This window comes from Salmo trutta, unplaced genomic scaffold, assembly GCF_901001165.1.
Source record: "Salmo trutta unplaced genomic scaffold, fSalTru1.1, whole genome shotgun sequence".
Lineage (NCBI taxonomy): Eukaryota > Metazoa > Chordata > Actinopteri > Salmoniformes > Salmonidae > Salmo > Salmo trutta.
This window is the reverse complement of record NW_021822848.1, coordinates 12082-32500: the sequence shown is the minus strand read 5'-3', so window position 1 is coordinate 32500 and position 20419 is coordinate 12082. Positions and strand designations below refer to the sequence as shown.

At 44.9% G+C, this 20419-nt stretch overlaps 2 protein-coding genes across 2 annotated transcripts in view; one reads left to right on the top strand and one right to left on the bottom strand.

Annotated features, from left to right (window-relative positions):
- LOC115185530 (proline-rich transmembrane protein 4) overlaps positions 1-9799 on the top strand; it is a 32162-nt gene extending 22363 nt beyond the window's left edge. Inside the window, exon 3 of the mRNA XM_029745782.1 lies at positions 6837-9799. Within this exon, the coding sequence (XP_029601642.1) occupies positions 6837-8899 (2063 nt within the window). The 3' untranslated portion in view covers positions 8900-9799. The remainder of the gene's footprint in view (positions 1-6836) is intronic.
- Positions 9800-10183: 384 nt separating this feature from the next.
- LOC115185532 (inosine-5'-monophosphate dehydrogenase 1b) lies at positions 10184-19036 on the bottom strand (the record flags this gene model as incomplete). Its single annotated transcript, XM_029745783.1, has 7 exons — positions 10184-12226; positions 13630-13713; positions 15551-15694; positions 16475-16619; positions 17860-18003; positions 18679-18774; positions 18937-19036. Coding segments are annotated over 7 exons (735 nt in total), but the record flags the coding sequence as incomplete, so codon positions are not given.
- Between the last annotated feature and the right edge of the window lie 1383 nt (positions 19037-20419).

Sequence of the window (20419 nt, the reverse complement as noted above, 5' to 3'; positions counted from 1 at the left end):
TCTGGTGGCTCTGTGGGGTGCATTTTCCTAGCATGGTTTAGCTCCACTCAATCCCTTCGAGGGCAAGGTAAATGTCAATTAATACACAGCCATTCTGAGTGATCACCTTCAACCTATGGTGAATCATGTCTATCCTGATGGGAGTGGAGCCCCCATCCACAGGGCACGAGTGTTCACTGAATGGTTTGATGAGCATGAAAACGATGTAAACCATATGCCATGGCCGTCTCAGTCACCAGAGCTCAACCCAATGGAACACTTATGGGAGATTCTGGAGCGGCACCTGAGACAGTGTTTTCCACCACCATCAACAAAACACCAAATGATGGAATTTCTTGTGGAAGAATGGTGTCTCTCCTATAGAGTTCCAGACACTTGTAGAATCTACGCCAACTTGCCAAGGCACATTGAAGGTGTTTAGGTGTCTCGTGGTGATCCAACGCCCTATTATGACACTTTATGTTGGTGGTTCCATTATTTGGGCAGTTACCTGTATTTCCACACTATGAGGTTGGAATAATAGTGTGAAATTGTGAAAATGCTGATAATGCTGTATTAACGTAAGAGCTGTTTGACAAGACCGGCTGTGATTTCTGCCTGCTCAGGTGGGATGGAGTTTTGGACTGCCTGGCGACAGGCAATAGTTAATAATATTTTGGGGGTGCTTATATATGTCCTGTTACACACAAGTGTATAATGGAAATGTGTTTCTTGCAAATCTCAACTCTCCCTGAGACACCCACAGAGAGTGGGGTCATGGCCAGGGTCACGTACAGTCCCCCTGAAGCAATTAGAGTTAAGTACCTTGCTCAAGGGCACAGCGACATACTTTTCTCCTTGTCGGCTCTGGTACGCAAACCAGCGACCTTTCGGTTACTGGCCCAACACTAACCTTGAGGCTACCTGCCGCCCATACACCAATAACAAAGAGAGTTTTAAACCTCTCTGCCAATAACAGCTAGTTTTGAGGTTCCATATCCCTCCCATAAAGCTTAGGCACCTCACTCAGACCACTACCATAGTCCTAGCAAAAATCTTGCTTGAGAAATGTGTCTTTGCTAAGAAGCAATTATTATTTTAATTTTTTTACAATTTTAATTGAAAAAAAAAATAACAATAAGGTACTTATTTGTTGCCCAGAAATGATTTGATATTAAGATAAAACAGATGCATTGAGCATTTAATTAAGGCATAACTTCTGAGGTAGGAGACATACATCACCATGGAAACATTAAAATAGTAAAAGTTTGTCTGACGTAAGTCTGATACTAATCGCTCAGCTTCAGTTGAACTATGGGAACCTTACAGTATGTCCTCAACTCTGGTATGTTTCAATGGCGATTTAATCAGTCGCACAAAAAAGACAACACTTTGATCCGAGTTGGATCATCGTCAGGTCATCTTTTTCTTGAATACGTTCTTCTGTCCTGCACCTGATGAGTTGGAATTTCCTTATTTTTCTCTATTTTCTAACCATCTACAAAAATCTCTGCCCAAGCTATTTTAAAGTAGCTTGTTATTGATTATGGTGTCTGCTTCACGTGTTATCCAATGGATAAAACAATGGACATACATACAGAGCGTTGGCTGTTGGCATTGAATCCGGGCAGTGACATGACGTCCATATATGTGACTGACTGTAAACCTGAGGGGGTTTGTCACAAGTGGAATGTAGACTATAACTAGGAACCAACACGCGATGGAAAGGACCGGACTTCGCTGTTCCGTCACACGGCCACATTCCAACGGGGGCGGGTATCCAGACCGGGGGACTGGCTGACTTTCTGGACGCTCCGATGAGCGATTAATTGACCCGAGCGAGACAGGCAGGAACCCTTGGCTCTAGTCCAGAAACGCCAGTCCCGTTTTCCACTGTGCCCGCCGGGACAGCTAGGGCATCGCCCAGGAAAGTAAACAAACGGTCGGAACAAGCGACTGGCCTGCCACAACATGACCGCTCTTATCAGTGGCAGTTGCTTCGCCAGGCACTTCCTGTTTGTGTTAAACCCCGCCCACATCTCCCACACTGTGCAGGCAGGGTGTCTGGTATGACAATATTACATCAGTATTGTTACGACACTGCTTCTCGTCTCTCCTGTAGTAATAGCCATCTTCAAAAGGAATCTTTTAGTGACAGATAAGCAACACCTCTTATCATAACATTATTACAATGTAACTACTGTCTGTAGGTGTCATCATCAGGGATGGTTCCAATGAGGTACAGACTCATACAGGTGGCTGAACCAACACTAACATGGGGGTGCCATGTTATTGCTTTTGGGGAGGACCACTGATTTGTTATGGGAGTGCCCAGAACCCCTGGCAGCCAGTGTAATTCTAACCCTGTCAGAACAAATACAATTTAATGTTCCTTTCACCCTCCAGATTAGTTGAGTAATAAACTATGTCAGAGCAGTTAGTGTGCTGATTCACCTCAGTGGATTTTAGACGTGTACAAGACTGTTGTAACTGCAGAGTCTGCTATATATTCAGCTGAACGGACACTCATTAAATGTGCAACTGTGCAAAACTTAAAGGGAATTTATCAATAGCTATGTTGTGCTAGGGTATACTATATCCTGCAGGGGACTAGAGAGGGATAGAGAAACATCATGGAACGATGCACAGTGGAACCGCTTTAACCGCTTTTCATTTCTGCCCATTAAAGATTCAGCGGGCCTAATTAAAAAACCCTGCATCAGGGAAAAACAAAGCCTCTTAAAACTTTGTCAGTCAGTATTTCACCGCATTAGCGCCATGATTAAAGCCACGGTCGCCCGTCTCGTAACCGTCTGTCAGAGGTAAAATAAAAATGGTGATGTGCCGCCAGACAGATCGCTCACTCAGGTTCATATTTCCCAGAGCTTGACGGTTTCGTCATCAACTCACACTGAATCTCGGGAGTCGGGTGCTGAGCACGGAATGAAGACTAAACGGGTGCCAAAAGAAGGCAATCAGTACTCTGCAGAACAGCGCTGAGGTTTATGTTAAAGCCCCTCTTTAAAAGGATCAGCCACTCGAGTCAGACATTGATAGAAACGTTCAGGAGTCAGTGTTGTGGTTTGGGCTTCCTGATTAGAGTGGAGAGGTTTCTTTGGTCGGCTAATAAGAGGGACCAGCGAGGCTGATGGGAGGTGGAGAATACAGTCTTAATGACAACCTTTCTACAACACACCATGTTAACAGGAAGCACTCTTGCATTAAACAGAGAGAAAAAGGCACTGGGTTTTGTGTTTCAGCATCCACAATATGGTTGCAAGGCCACATGCACACACACCATACCTGTTCACATTAGAGCTCAATTGAGCCAGGGTTTGCCAGGCAGTGTATTTAGACAGGGAGAGAGCGAGAGAGAGAGAAGGGCAATGCTAGAGGAAGAGAGAGACACAAAAAGATGGGGTAGAGGTTATGAGAGGAAGAGAGAGAGACAAAAAGATGGGGTAGAGGTTATGAGAGGAAGAGAGAGACAAAAATATGGGGTAGAGGTTATGAGAGGAAGAGAGCGAGACAAAAAGAAGAGTGGTCTTCGAGGGAGGAAACAGGACAAGAGACGTCACAAACAAAACAGTCCATTATGGGTCTGGGACTGAGACGGGGTGGGGTAACAGACAGCTACCATACAACACAACACAATCAGAGGAGCTAGGGCCTCATATATCACAAGAGAAAAGGGACAACTTAAATGTATAAATACATGACTTAGTTTTGTGGTACAGAAGTTTGTACATAAATCGAGGTTGCATACCAACATGCAATCAATGTACCACCAGACATGACGTATTCTCGTTTTGCCACACGTTTTTACCATCCAAACGGCATTTTAGTACCATAAAGACTACATTTTAGTACCATAAAGACTACATTTTAGTACCATAAAGACCACATTTTAGTACCAAAGACCGCACTTTAGTAGCATAAAGACCACATTTTAGTACCATAAAGACTACATTTTAGTACCATAAAGACCACATTTTAGTACCATAAAGACCGCACTTTAGTACCATAAAGACCACATTTTAGTACCATAAAGACCACATTTTAGTACCATAAAGACCGCATTTTAGTACCATAAAGACCGCACTTTAGTACCATAAAGACCACATTTTAGTACCATAAAGACCGCACTTTAGTACCATAAAGACCACATTTTAGTACCATAAAATAAAGACCACATTTTAGTACCATAAAGACCACATTTTAGTACCATAAAGACCGCATTTTAGTACCATAAAGACCGCACTTTAGTACCATAAAGACCGCATTTTAGTACCATAAAGACCGCATTTTAGTACCATAAAGACCGCATTTTAGTACCATAAAATAAAGACCACATTTTAGTACCATAAAGACCACATTTTAGTACCATAAAGACCACATTTTAGTACCATAAAGACCACATTTTAGTACCATAAAGACCACATTTTAGTACCATAAAGACCACATTTTAGTACCATAAAGACCACATTTTAGTACCATAAAGACCGCATTTTAGTACCATAAAGACCGCATTTTAGTACCATAAAGACCGCATTTTAGTACCATAAAGACCGCACTTTAGTACCATAAAGACCACATTTTAGTACCATAAAGACCGCATTTTAGTACCATAAAGACCGCACTTTAGTACCATAAAGACCACATTTTAGTACCATAAAGACCACATTTTAGTACCATAAAGACCACATTTTAGTACCATAAAGACCACATTTTAGTACCATAAAGACCACATTTTAGTACCATAAAGACCGCATTTTAGTACCATAAAGACCGCATTTTAGTACCATAAAGACCGCACTTTAGTACCATAAAGACCACATTTTAGTACCATAAAGACCACATTTTAGTACCATAAAGACCACATTTTAGTACCATAAAGACCACATTTTAGTACCATAAAGACCACATTTTAGTACCATAAAGACCACATTTTAGTACCATAAAGACCGCATTTTAGTACCATAAAGACCGCATTTTAGTACCATAAAGACTGCACTTTAGTACCATAAAGACCACATTTTAGTACCATAAAGACCACATTTTAGTACCATAAAGAGATTTTAGTACCATAAAGACCACATTTTAGTACCATAAAGACCACATTTTAGTACCATAAAGACCACATTTTAGTACCATAAAGACCACATTTTAGTACCATAAAGACCACATTTTAGTACCATAAAGACCGCATTTTAGTACCATAAAGACCGCATTTTAGTACCATAAAGACCGCACTTTAGTACCATAAAGACCACATTTTAGTACCATAAAGACCACATTTTAGTACCATAAAGACCACATTTTAGTACCATAAAGACCACATTTTAGTACCATAAAGACCACATTTTAAAGACCACATTTTAGTACCATAAAGACCACATTTGAGGACCATTTGACAAATGCCTGGGTTGTATTATACAATATTTAAAAGCATCCTTATTTTACTCAAATCCAACCCACACAGTCCACTTCACACCACTATCACAGACGTTTCAGTCACAAGGTACTCTACATCTAGCAGCCTACAAATCATACAGCTCTGTAACTGCTAGTACCTCCCTGTATACATGGATATCCTGCTCGTTTGTCCCCGTCTCTGTAGCCCAATAAGGAGCCTGGGAGAAGGACGGCTCATTATAATAATGTCTGGAACGGAGCAAACGGAATGATACCATTCCATTGATTCCGCTCCAGCCATTACCACGAGCCTGTCCTCCCCAATTAAGGTGCCACCAACCTCCTGTAGATGATATCTGATAGGGCTGGGCTTGAATGACTGATGAGACCGTGTGTCTGTGTCTGGATACAAGATGAAATTCGGCCTGTTTCTCTCTGTTTTCACCTCTTCTATAGGCGGAGTGAGGAGAAGCATGGAAGTACATGGGTACCCACTGGTCTGTTTGATGTCCTAGCTGATCTGTTTCACTGAAGTGGCATTGATTGAGGATAATGCTTTGCCTAATGGCTATTATGGACGTCATGTAAGATGTTGGCTGCCGAAGTCTGTAAAGCTCGTTTTGAAAAGGAAGAGCCTAAAACCGTGTGAGGGAAACCGTCGCTGGTGCCCATCCGTGATGCATTTGTTTGTGTGTAATGACTCTACTAGGTACACATCCAAGTCATCTTCCATGCATTGATCTTAGCAGTAGCCTTTATAAACATATACCTTTAACAGTGCAGATGAGTCTTGCAGCCAAGCGAGAGTTCCTACATACACACATGTACAATTTAAAAAGGGACACTCCCAGTCTGTCCCGAACCAAGCCACAAACAGCCATTTCCTCCCACGGTGCACTATATAACATGTATAATACAATCATCGTCAGCCATGTTTGTATGGAAACAACAGATGTTCACTGGCTGCTTATGTCATAGAAAGAAGGAACCAGCTCTGTGGTCTTCAGGCCCCACTGATCTGCCCTTTTCTCTTCCCCCTTTTCTAGGCCCAGTCCAGTTGGAAGTGGCCTCCTTACAGATTCTGACTTTTATACATGCTTTCGCAGACTTGGCCCTCAGCCCATTGGTGTCTAGGCTCGAATGTTGAGTAAACGTTGTGTATTCTCATGTGTGCCTGTTTAGGATGGACTCTCTTGGGTGTTGCCCTCTGCTGGTAAGTTGTATTACTATGCTGTTATCAGAAAACAGCATCCTGAGGACGGATGTGGCTGTGCAGCATTGCGCTGTAGAGACACTGCTGCATATGTCATTGATCTATATTTGGGACGGTCAGATGGCCACAGGTGGATTTCACATGTCAAATCTCATGACAAATTGCTTTTTAGGAAGCGATCAACATTTTATGAAATTGAAATTCTATATTTTCCCAATGTTTCTTTCAGGTAACCTTCCTGATCCTGAAGACTGGCTGTCTGACCCAACGGGCAGTGAAGCCACCTACCTCCCAGACTGCAATCAGGAACGTTCGGGAATCTGCAACATCTCCGACACCTGGGTGCCGCCTACCACCTCTGACGTCCTCCCCACCGCCAACACCCCCTCCACAAACCAATCAAATAACCCCTTCCTGATTCCGGCCCGGCCCATGTTCGTATCCCTGCACTCTGATTGGAACAGCGCCATGGCCACCTGGGGGTTGGCCTGGGATGCACACGTGTACGGTCTGGGCTCCATCTTCGCCATGGTGACCCTGGCCTCGGCGCTCAACCTGCTGTGCCTGCCCTTGCGCTGCCCTTCCGGCTGTGGCTACTTCGCCTTGGTCAGCGTCTTCCTCCTGGCTGCAGGGTGTACCAGGGCTTTCTCCCTCCTCTACGATGCCTACGGCCACCAGGACCGGCTGCCCTCCACCGAGGCCTCCCTGCTGCTCTATGAAGCCCCGTTCCCCTGCCTGACTGCAGCCTTCGGCCTAGTCTTCCTGCTCCTCTCCATGCGCTCCAGGATGCAGCTATCCTACTCAGCCTTCCAGAGACCCTGTTTCCTGGCCTGTCTGGTGTTGCTGCACTTCGCAGCAGCTTTCGGTCCCGTCGCACTGCTGAGGCTCTACCAGAGGAGGGCACCCTTCTGCCTCTTCATCTCGCTCATCTCCCGGGGAGCTTTTGTGGCGCTGGTTTCTTTTCTATCGGTCGCCTATTTTGTGTTCTTCTGCTACGTACGGGCGGACTCAAAGCACATTTACCACCTGAATAACACCTCGCCCACGCCGGCTGAGCGATACAACCGCTGTCCATTCGCAGAGAGCAGGGACTGGGACCGTGCGGCTGCGACAGTGTGCCTTTCGGCTCTGTTCTGCCTGGCATGCGCCGGGCTGCAGCTGTACGCCATGCTCCACTCTCTGGGGCTGGCCGGAGGAGCAGACGTGTTCCGCCCCTGGCCTTGGTGGACCTTCCAGCTCAGCTGCAGGGTTTGTGAGGCCGGAGTTTGTCTCACCCTAGCCCTGGTGGTGGCCCAGCCAATCTACTGCTCTGACCACCTTCCCCAGCCTGGAAGCTGCTGGACGGAGCTGCTGGCGATCAAGTCGCCCATTATGCCGGGAACCTACCAGTGGACCCTGAGCCAGCAGAAGCTTGCCATCTGCGACATTGGGCACGGGGAGACAGAGTGCCTGCCCCTCTACACGCTGGTGGATGAAAGGCTAGGCAGCAGCTTGAACGGCCTGGACCTCCTGTACCACAGCAACCGGGCCTTGGCTTACAGAGACCTGGACCTGAATTTGGATCTGCCTGGCTCCAGCAAGCCCGAGGACAGGGGTGGTGGAGCGGCGTCCGGGGGTTCCTCCTTCACCAGTGACTCCACGGCTGACCTGCGGCCGCCATCGCCCATCAACCTGCGCCGTAGTATTGACGAGGCGCTCTTCAGCGAGGACCTCTTTCCCATAAGCCTCTTCAGACCGTCCATACCATTTTGCTGCAGTGACCTGTCACTCAACATCCCCTTCTCCACATCCACCCTGCCCAATGGTGGCCAAGTGCTTCGAGAGACCCTCTCAGCCGACCCAGGCCTGTACCGGACGACCTCCTGCGTGGAGATGGTCCCTCCGCCCCCAACCCCTCTACCAAACCGACCTATGGCGGGCGACACCATCCTGGGTGCTCCACCATCTCCCTCCCTGTCCTCCAACTCCAGCTGCTCTTCCCCAGAATGCTGGAGGGGAAGTTCCTCCTCCTGCTCCCTGTACAGACCCTCACTAGGGGGGTCCTCTCTGGTCCTCTGTTCCAGCCCAGAGGGGCACGCCCAACCCCCATCCCTAGGTGGCAGCTCAAGCCGCATTACAGCCTCCAGCCACCAGGGCTCACACATGCAGAGACACTATCGCACACTGGGGTCAGCCTCACAGGAGAGTCTTGACCTAGAGTCTGAAGCGGACCGGTCCGTACAAGAGGAGTTCATCAATGTCTGCAGACAGATTGATGCGATGAGCATCTGCAGTGAGACAATTGACCTGTAGAGCTCTCAACAGTCAAGGGCTAAAGACTGAAATAAGGTGTTGTGAAGAAGGATTCAAGATGGCGTCACGATCTGTAAGGAGCAACGAGCGGTTTGATTCATTAGGCTAGCCTTCATTGTCAAGAAAGGTAAAATAGTGCCAAATGTTTGAGTAAATGAACAGAGGGTTTGTTTGAGAATGTTGACAAGAGTCTTTTAAGTGCCACAGAATGCCACATGCCAAGGAGAAATTTGAGACATTTTTTTTCACATTTGCTATTGGATGATGAAGTTTGATACGTTAATAAAAGTTGCGTTTTCCTGTGCATTTCAAGAGGGGAACAGGGAAGCAAAATACATTTGTACAAAACGTTTTGCATTCAAATAAATAATACTGTGATTGAAATAAGCACTTAATAAACGACTACTGAAATCTTATTTTAACATTTTAGCATACTCGTATCCAGATTGTGAGTGCATACATTTTCATACTTTTTTCTTCTTCTCCATACTGGTCCCCTGTGGGAATCAAACCCTGGTGTTGCAAGCACCCTGCTCTACCAGCTGAGCTACACAGGACTTATAAAACAAATGTACTTTACATTTTCATAGAGTAAGATTGTTATTCAATGCCAAGTTTTTCAATTCAGTAAAATATCATTGTTTGTGAGCCTCTACATCAAGAATTAGACATGTTAGAGATATGCTTTGAGATCCATCCAATAAAGGAAAGCTTGATTTGAACTAACAGCAACTTTGTAGCGGAGCAGCAGTACTACTATACTGGTAAGATAACACCGATACCCTTGTCCTTTAACTTCTGACTGACACACAGTACATTTATATAAGCCGCTTAATATTTTATTAATGTAAAAAAAAAAAACTTTACTCAAACATGATTAAATAAAGAGAAATGTCAACATTTAAGTGTGGATGTTTTGTTTTCACCAAGTTTCAGGTCATGTATAACGTATCTTCTATAGTTACATTTGGGGATATTATTTTTGCACCAGTTGGCTGTACCTGCCCCAAAACACCAGTATTTTTCCTTCATAGCTTGATCTCCATCTTTTTAAATTAGGTAGACAATTTGTATTCAACACTTTTACTTCCATGACTGATCAAAACTCATGACTCTTGTCCCTCTGCAGCAGACATATGGTGAGAAATATGTTTGGAACATTGAATCGCAATACAAATAGAATCGTTAGAATCGTAATACATATCGTATCAGCACACAAGTATCGTGATAATATATTGTATCCTGAGGTCCCTGGCAATTCCAGCCTTAATAACAACCCACAAATCAACATATTTTGACTTTTATTTTTTACAGCATAAGCAACAGGTTTCTGTTGTAATCCCATTGTAAACAAGGCCTGTTCATAGTCAGTGGGGATTTCCACAACTAAAAAGGTGGGAGACTGCAAACAACCATTTCAAACAGGATACAGGTATATAATTCTCCATACATCTTCATGTACATATTTACTTAATATTCAGGTCAACTGTAAGAGTACTGCTAGTCAAGTGAGGTCCCGGTAGGGGAAAGTACATTAGCACAAAACGGAAAGTCACTCCTACAGCTTAGAGACGTCCTAAAAAAAACACCTGGCAAAAAGGACATCTGTTTACGAAAAACGTTAGAAAAATGTATTCCTACATAAGCTGAATGATATAGATACAGTATCTCAAAACAGTGAGAAAGGGGGTGAGGAGGACGTATAGCGCCATGCACATACAACACAGTTCTTACGGGAATTTAAGACTTTCCGTCGTGTGTGTGGTCATCATCTACCCGCATTTCAAGGCATATCTCTGGTACTCTGAACAGGTCAAAGCTGCTAACAATCGGTGCCACAATCTGGGACAGTGGTGGAGTGAGGGACTACGTCGCTGGCGATTCATAGCTTTAATATGGGCTTTTAGTATTAATAACACCAAAGTGTCACAGAGAGCATGTTGATACATTTGGCAGTATATACGGAATTAGAAAAAAGCAGAATATAAATAGAGCCGTGTTGAGGCTTTAAAAAACTAAAAAGCATGCATATCAAAACAATTCATGCTCCTTAGACCCACTGGGACTTTCTTCAGCAGAGATCAACTAGATTCAGTCGCGGGACGATTTCTTGGGCAGATGGGCAGGAACTTAATTACAAATCATTTGTAGACTGAAAATTGACCGCGGGAGGCTCAAACAGATATAATATGACTAAAACAATCATTTCAAACCTTGCTTACATTTTGTATACGATCAGATCTCTGTATTATGTGTAGGAATACTTGGGAACAGATTTCCAAAATTAAAATCACTTAGTTCTGATTAACTGGTGTTTTTACACTCTTTTGTTCCAAGCATAATAATTATTTATTTATTTATTTACTGGGGGGGCCAAATGAAACCACGTGGGTCAAATTTGGCACGCGGGCTGCCAGTTGGGGAACCCTGCTTTACTGCTTTTAAATCAAACAATTCTCTCTAAACCCGTTTCATTCCAGTCTAAAGATTATCGTATTACCCATCTGAGACCGACACTGTGGTTTTAAAAACGTTCCTTGATCTATGGCCGATGTCCAACCGTGCTCTCAACACACTAGAAGCATGGTGACAGGCCTCTAGTTTATTGGTTCACGTCGACTAAGGGGGTATGACATGGCCACTACGGCGAGGAAACGTCACCCAGTCTATAGTCCCAATGAGTCTGTCGGTTGAATCACAGTCAAAAGTTTAACAGAACAATATACTTTTCTCAAAGCAGTTAACATCTTTCTGCATAAACAGAGCTAACTACATAGATAAAGGAGGATTGCCACAATACACTTGCACACAGAGTAGCAAGACAAGTGTTTTTCCACATATATAGTTTGATTGGGATGTTTGTGGCTTCTGATGTGGAGGTGCCGGTACGAGCAGATCCCAGAGAATACAGAGGGGTGACATCATGGCTCTCTCAGTTTCACCAGGAAGTGGAAGATCGCACAACAGCACCTTCTTCACTGAGTTTGTCCTCACACACTCTCTCTCTCACACACACAATCAAATACTTCCTTCAAGCTCTCACACACACCAAGGGGGCCGGTATTCTGGGTGGAGGGGGTTATGGTGAAAACCCTGATGTTCCGCTTCGTAAGTGCAAAATCCCATGTTTCCCAGGTGATGGTGTTTGTTTTGCAGGTGTTCCCCCCCAGACCTCTCCCGTGGGGTGTGTGGGGTGTCGGCAGGGAGAGTGATGAGGTGGGTATCAGATGTGGCGGTTACGTTTGGTCACAACGGGGGTGGGGGCGTCGGGGGCGGCCTTAGTCCGCTTCTTTCTGGCCCCTCCATCAGTAAAGTCGTTTCTCGTAACTGCAGAAAGAGAGAGGGCATCGTGAAAACACAATAATGATACCATCAATCAGTGATCAATGATAATCAACAATATAACGACTACACAAAATAATTCCTATTACCTGCCCTAAAACACACACAGGACAATTCCTATTACCTGCCCTAAAAACACACAGAACAATTGCTATTACCTGCTCTAAAACAATCCCTATTACCTGCTCTAAAACAATTCCTATTACCTGCTCTAAAACAATTCCTATTACCTGCTCTAAAACAATTCCTATTACCTGCTCTAAAACAATCCCTATTACCTGCTCTAAAACAATTCCTATTACCTGCTCTAAAACAATCTCTATTACCTGCTCTAAAACAATCCCTATTACCTGCTCTAAAACAATCCCTATTACCTGCTCTAAAACAATCCCTATTACCTGCTCTAAAACAATCCCTATTACCTGCTCTAAAACAATTCCTATTACCTGCTCTAAAACAATTCCTATTACCTGCTCAAAAACAATTCCTATTACCTGCTCAAAAACAATTCCTATTACCTGCTCTAAAACAATTCCTATTACCTGCTCTAAAACAATTCCTATTACCTGCTCTAAAACAATTCCTATTACCTGCTCTAAAACAATTCCTATTACCTGCTCTAAAACAATTCCTATTACCTGCTCTAAAACAATTCCTATTACCTGCTGTAAAACAACTGGATAGAACTTATCAATTACCCTTTCCTACTACATCAGCTATCAATCTGTCATACATAAGCAATGTCATACTGATTCAACTATAAAACAAAAGTTGACAAATCCCATTCAATTCCCCATCATCTTGCCAGTATATTTATTACAGGGTTATCTGCCCTATGGATAACTGGGGAAGGAGAGGAGGGAAGGAGTCTAGTGGACAGAGAGAGGAGACTAACAAAGCTTCCCATAATTCATCCCCATTCAAAGATGAAATACGTAATGGCAGTCACCCCTCCTCCCACTAACAAGGTAATAATCTGAAGGGGAACGTCACATCTCCATATTAGCCGTCCTTATAGGCTAGCTGCCAGATTCAAACACCAAGATGGGAAGCACTATCTAAAGGGAAGATTTACATTTCCCACCTGGATCATTTCATCAAGCAGATCAAACTTATCCATTCAACTTAGAAACAAGGGGAGAGTTGTTCTACATGCAAATGGAGATGTGGGGCTTCACAGGTCGATGTACATGTACTTACATGGAACAACAGAATATCTATGGTGAAAGACAGAGAGAAAGAGGACTGATGTCTGAGAAAGAGTCAACACTATCAGTCGTAGAAAAGTCATGGCCATCTACTGCTACACACACATTTCAATTCCACTGTGTGTGTGTGTGTGTGTGTGTGTGTGTGTGTGTGTGTGAGAGACAGAGAGCCCAACTTACGAGTGAAGCCCATGGACTCCTCCTTCCACCTGAGCGGACGTGGTCCTGTTCTCAAACTTCAGCTCTCCAGAGTACATCATGGAGCTGTGGAAAACACACAATATCAGAGACCACTCAGTCACACACACCACTATCAGAGACCCCTCAGACACACACACACCACTATCAGAGATCACTCAGTCACACACACCACTATCAGAGATCACTCAGTCACACACACCACTATCAGAGACCCCTCAGACACACACACACACACCACTATCAGAGATCACTCAGTCACACACACACCACTATCAGAGACCACTCAGTCACACACACACCACTATCAGAGATCACTCAGTCACACACACACCACTATCAGAGACCACTCAGTCACACATACACACACACACACACACCACTATCAGAGATCACTCAGTCACACACACACACACACACACACACACACACACACACACACACACACACACACACACACACACACCACTATCAGAGACCACTCAGACACACACACACCACTATCAGAGATTACTCAGTCACACACACCACTATCAGAGATCACTCAGACACACACACACCACTATCAGAGACCACTCAGTCACACACACCACTATCAGAGACCACTCAGACACACACCACTATCAGAGATCACTCAGTCACACACACACCACTAGAGACCACTCAGTCACACACACACACACACCACTATCAGAAATCACTCAGTCACACACACACCACTATCAGAAATCACTCAGTCACACACACACCACTATCAGAGACCACTCAGTCACACACACACCACTATCAGAGACCACTCACACACCACTATCAGAGACCACTCAGACACACACAACACTATCAGAGACCACTCAGTCACACACACACACCACTATCAGAGACCACTCAGTCACACACACCACTATCAGAGATCACTCAGACACACACACACCACTATCAGAGACCACTCAGTCACACACACCACTATCAGAGACCACTCAGACACACACACCACTATCAGAGACCACTCAGACACACACCACTATCAGAGATCACTCAGTCACACACACCACTATCAGAGATCACTCAGTCACACACACACCACTATCAGAGACCACTCAGTCACACACACACACACACCACTATCAGAAATCACTCAGTCACACACACACCACTATCAGAGACCACTCAGTCACACACACACCACTATCAGAGACCACTCAGACACACACACACCACTATCAGAGACCACTCACACACCACTATCAGAGACCACTCAGACACACACACACCACTATCAGAGACCACTCAGACACACACACACCACTATCAGACACCACTCAGTCACACACACACCACTATCAGAGACCACTCAGTCACACACACACACCACTATCAGAGACCACTCAGACACACACACACCACTATCAGAGACCACTCAGACACACACACACCACTATCAGAGACCACCCAGACACACACACACACACACACCACTATCAGAGACCACTCAGACACACACTATCAGAGACCACTCAGACACACACACACTACTTTCAGAGACCACTCAGACACACACAACACTATCAGAGACCACTCAGTCACACACACACCACTATCAGAAACCACTCAGACACACACACACACACACACACACACCACTATCAGAGACCACTCAGACACACACACACTACTATCAGAGACCACTCAGACACACACACACCACTATCAGAGACCACTCAGACACACCACTATCAGAGACCACTCAGACACACACACACACACACACACACACACACACACACACACACACAACTATCAGAGACCACTCAGACACACACACACTACTATCAGAGACCACTCAGACACACACACACTACTATCTGAGACCACTCAGACACACACACTCAGACACACAACTCACCGTAGAACAGAGAGACTCTTGGCACCGATGTCCTGACAGCCATGTTGGATGCCAGCGATCAGGTAGGGGATAAACTTGTGGATGGAGCCCTTGTCCTGGACAGAGCCGGACACACCCTGAGCCACCTTCACCTTGTCCCCTTCACTGTGGAATCAGCCAGTCAGAACACAGAGACGGTTTAGACACCGCTGTGGAATCAGCCAGTCAGAACACAGAGACGGTTTAGACACCGCTGTGGAATCAGCCAGTCAGAACACAGAGACGGTTTAGACACTGCTGTGGAATCAGCCAGTCAGAACACAGAGACGGTTTAGACACCGCTGTGGAATCAGCCAGTCAGAACACAGAGACGGTTTAGACACCGCTGTGGAATCAGCCAGTCAGAACACAGAGACGGTTTAGACACTGCTGTGGAATCAGCCAGTCAGAACAGAGACGGGTTAGACACCGCTGTGGAATCAGCCAGTCAGAACACAGACGGTTTAGTCACCGCTGTGGAATCAGCCAGTCAGAACACAGAGACGGTTTAGATTCTCAAATGAGAGCACAGAGAGCAGCTTAAACCCAGGAAAGTTGGCATCACTTGTTTTGAGAAAATGACTTACATTTGTCATATATTGTATCACAATGTGAACCGTCTGAATTAAAGGACAAACCAATCAATAAATACATGTCTATAATCAGACATTAAAAATTCATTTCATTCATCAGCGATTAACAGCAACTGTTGATGTGCAATAACTTGGTTTACCTGGTCTTCATTCCAACCATCCTATGAATTCTAGTAGTGTCTGATCAAGAGTTAGTCTACGTCCCAAATGGCACCCTATTCCCTATGGCCCCTGGTCAGAAGTAGTGCACTAAACAGGCCAGGGAATAGGATGTGATTTGGGCTGCAGCTCTAGTGTGTGATGTCCTCCCTACCTGAAGTAGCGTTTCTGGCTGCTGGTGCTCTTCTCCATGGCGTCCAGAGAGCCCATGCCGCGGTACTTCTTCAGCCGCACGCCGTCCGAGAAGAAGTACTCCCCCGGAGCCTCCGTGGTTGCCGCTAGCAACGAGCCCATCATCACTGGGGAGGGGCGGAAGAGGTCATAACTCAAGGTCATTGGTTGGTAAGCATTTCTCCAACTAATTGTCAGTACAGCTAGTGTTTCGTTACATCGATTAGCTTCACATTAGCTTAGATTACTATCAATCAGCTTTGAATGAATTAGAGGGATAGCCATGAGATCAACAGCGTTTTAGAGGGATAGACATGAGATCAACAGTGTTTTAGAGGGATAGACATGAGATCAACAGTGTTTTAGAGGGATAGACACGAGATCAACAGTGTTTTAGAGGGATAGACACGAGATCAACAGTGTTTTAGAGGGATAGACACGAGATCAACAGTGTTTTAGAGGGATAGACACGAGATCAACAGTGTTTTAGAGGGATAGACACGAGATCAACAGCGTTTTAGAGGGATAGACACGAGATCAACAGCGTTTTAGAGGGATAGACATGAGATCAACAGTGTTTTAGAGGAATAGACATGAGATCAACAGTGTTTTAGAGGGATAGACATGAGATCAACAGTGTTTTAGAGGGATAGACATGAGATCAACAGTGTTTTAGAGGGATAGACATGAGATCAACAGTGTTTTAGAGGAATAGACATGAGATCAACAGTGTTTTAGAGGAATAGACATGAGATCAACAGTGTTTTAGAGGGATAGACATGAGATCAACAGTGTTTTAGAGGGATAGACATGAGATCAACAGTGTTTTAGAGGGATAGACATGAGATCAACAGTGTTTTAGAGGAATAGACATGAGATCAACAGTGTTTTAGAGGGATAGACATGAGATCAAGTGTTTTAGAGGGATAGACATGAGATCAACAGGGGTAAACAGAAAACTAGTGCAAAGACATCAAGATACTTTAACACTATAGACCTGGGCTGTTCAATTCTGTTCCTGAAGGGCTGAAAAACTTCTGGTTTCTGGTTCTACCTGGTAGTTAATTGCACTCACCTGGTGTCCCAGGTCTGAATTAGTCCCTGATTAGAAGGAGAGGATGAAAACCAGAAGTGTTTGGGCCCTCCAGGACCGACATTGGACAGCCCTGATATACACCTATTCTAGCCTATGAAATGAACCACATTGACCTACTGCATGCTATAAAAGGGTGAATGAAGGATTAAGCTAATGAATGAATGAATGGGTGAATAAGTGACAACAGAAGAGTGAATGATAATGAACGCATGACAATGAAAGAGAATGACTATGAAAGAGTGAACATGAATTAATAAGTGAATGAAAGGTACCTGTGGATGCCCCGAGTGAGAGAGCCTTGACCACGTGGCCCACGGTCTGAATGCCCCCGTCAGCGATGACTGGCACACCGAAACGTCTGGCATACTCTGCCACCTTATACACCGAGGTGCCCTGAGGCCGCCCGCACGCCATCACTACGGGAGACGGAGACAGGAAATGCGTCACCTTACCATGGTAACATATCCTATGACCGGTGTAGTCATGCGTTGTTCGGGTTGGGCCCGATGGATGGATGGAGATTTTTCCGGAAGTAATATTATCAGAATCGAGGTGTTCAGTTAAAAAAATGTAATGATTGAATATGTCTAAGTTCTTCCAATAAGTATGTTTGTTTTGCGCTTGAAAAACGTTTGCCATCATTTGCTGAACGTAATGCTGTGGAGAAAGTCGTCGCCATGGTAACCGAGAGCAGAGCCTTCATAAATCACCATGACGACACAGACTAGCAACCAGCGTAGCTTTTTGGTTAGTTACTCGCTGCTCTGATCCTTCTCCATTTTTGCTGTGTAGTTTCAACAGGTTGACCTTACATTAGAACTGATCCAAAGCCAGCTGCTATGGGTAGAGAATCCTACACGTATTATCACATTTCTATTTAATATCACTACACTCATATATCAGAACATTTAGTCGTAATATTCCAAACAGCACATGGCACTCAAGGTGTAGCATTCTGGGTTGGGTCAATTCCATTTCAACTCAGTCAATTCCGCAAGTGGATTGAAATTCAAACCAGCAACAATCCTCTCCTGCATTCAGATGTGAATTGATCCTGTAACGTTGATAGTATCAGGGGGTGGGGTCACTACCTTCCTGGGTGATACAGATGGAGCCACAGCCCATGCCCACTCTCAGAGCGTCCACTCCTGCATCAATCAGGTTCTTGGCCTGGGCTGCCGTCACCACTACAAGAGAAAGAACATCGTCAGAAGGCAGGAAAAGAAAGGTTTAGTGTATAAGTGTCTAATGTATTTCCCCCAAAGACTGATCTTGAAAGCCCCTCAAAGATCTGAAACTGGATGGCTGGAAGTGTCAGTGATAAATCCTCTCCAGCGCTCCCCTCTCACCGTTCCCTCCCACCACCTGCAGCTCGCTGTACTTCTGTTTGATGTAGTTGATCATGTTGACCTGATACACAGAGTTGCCTTGTGAGGAATCCTGCAGAAACAGAGAGAAAATAAGTCATGTCTGCACTGCAGTGCCAAGGTCTACTGCCATTTAGAACTGAAACCCAACCGTAACTCGACCGCAACCCCTAACCACCATGTCCACCAAAACTGCATGAACAGATCAACCCCTAACCACCATGTCCACCAAAACTACATGAACAGATCAACCCCTAACCACCATGTCCACCAAAACTACATGAACAGATCAACCCCTAACCACCATGTCCACCAAAACTACATGAACAGATCAACCCCTAACCACCATGTCACCAAAACTACATGAACAGATCAACCCCTAACCACGATGTCCACCAAAACCACCATGTCCACCAAAACTACATAAACAGATCAACCACTAACCACCATGTCCACCAAAACTACATGAACAGATCAACCCCTAACCACCATGTCACCAAAACTACATGAACAGATCAACCCCTAACCACCATGTCCACCAAAACGGCATGAACAGATCAACCCCTAACCACCATGTCCACCAAAACTACATGAACAGATCAACCCCTAACCACCACGTCCACCAAAACTACATGAACAGATCAACCCCTAACCACCACGTCCACCAAAACTACATGAACAGATCAACCCCTAACCACCACGTCCACCAAAACTACATGAACAGATCAACCCCTAACCACCACGTCCACCAAAACTACATGAACAGATCAACCCCTAACCATCAAGTCCACCAAAACCGCATGAACAGATCAACCCCTAACCACCATGTCACCAAAACTACATGAACAGATCAACCCCTAACCACCATGTCCACCAAAACTACATGAACAGATCAACCCCTAACCACCATGTCCACCAAAACCACCATGTCCACCAAAACTACATTAACAGATCAACCCCTAACCACCATGTCCACCAAAACTAAATGAACAGATCAACCCCTAACCACCATGTCACCAAAACTGCATGAACAGATCAACCCCTAACCACCATGTCACCAAAACTACATGAACAGATCAACTCCTAACCACCATGTCCACCAAAACGGCAAGAACAGATCAACCCCTAACCACCATGTCCACCAAAACTACATGAACAGATCAACCCCTAACCACCATGTCCACCAAAACCACCATGTCCACCAAAACTACATGAACAGATCAACCCCTAACCACCACGTCCACCAAAACTACATGAACAGATCAACCCCTAACCACCACGTCCACCAAAACTACATGAACAGATCAACCCCTAACCATCAAGTCCACCAAAACCGCATGAACAGATCAACCCCTAACCACCATGTCACCAAAACTACATGAACAGATCAACCCCTAACCACCATGTCCACCAAAACGGCATGAACAGATCAACCCCTAACCACCATGTCCACCAAAACTACATG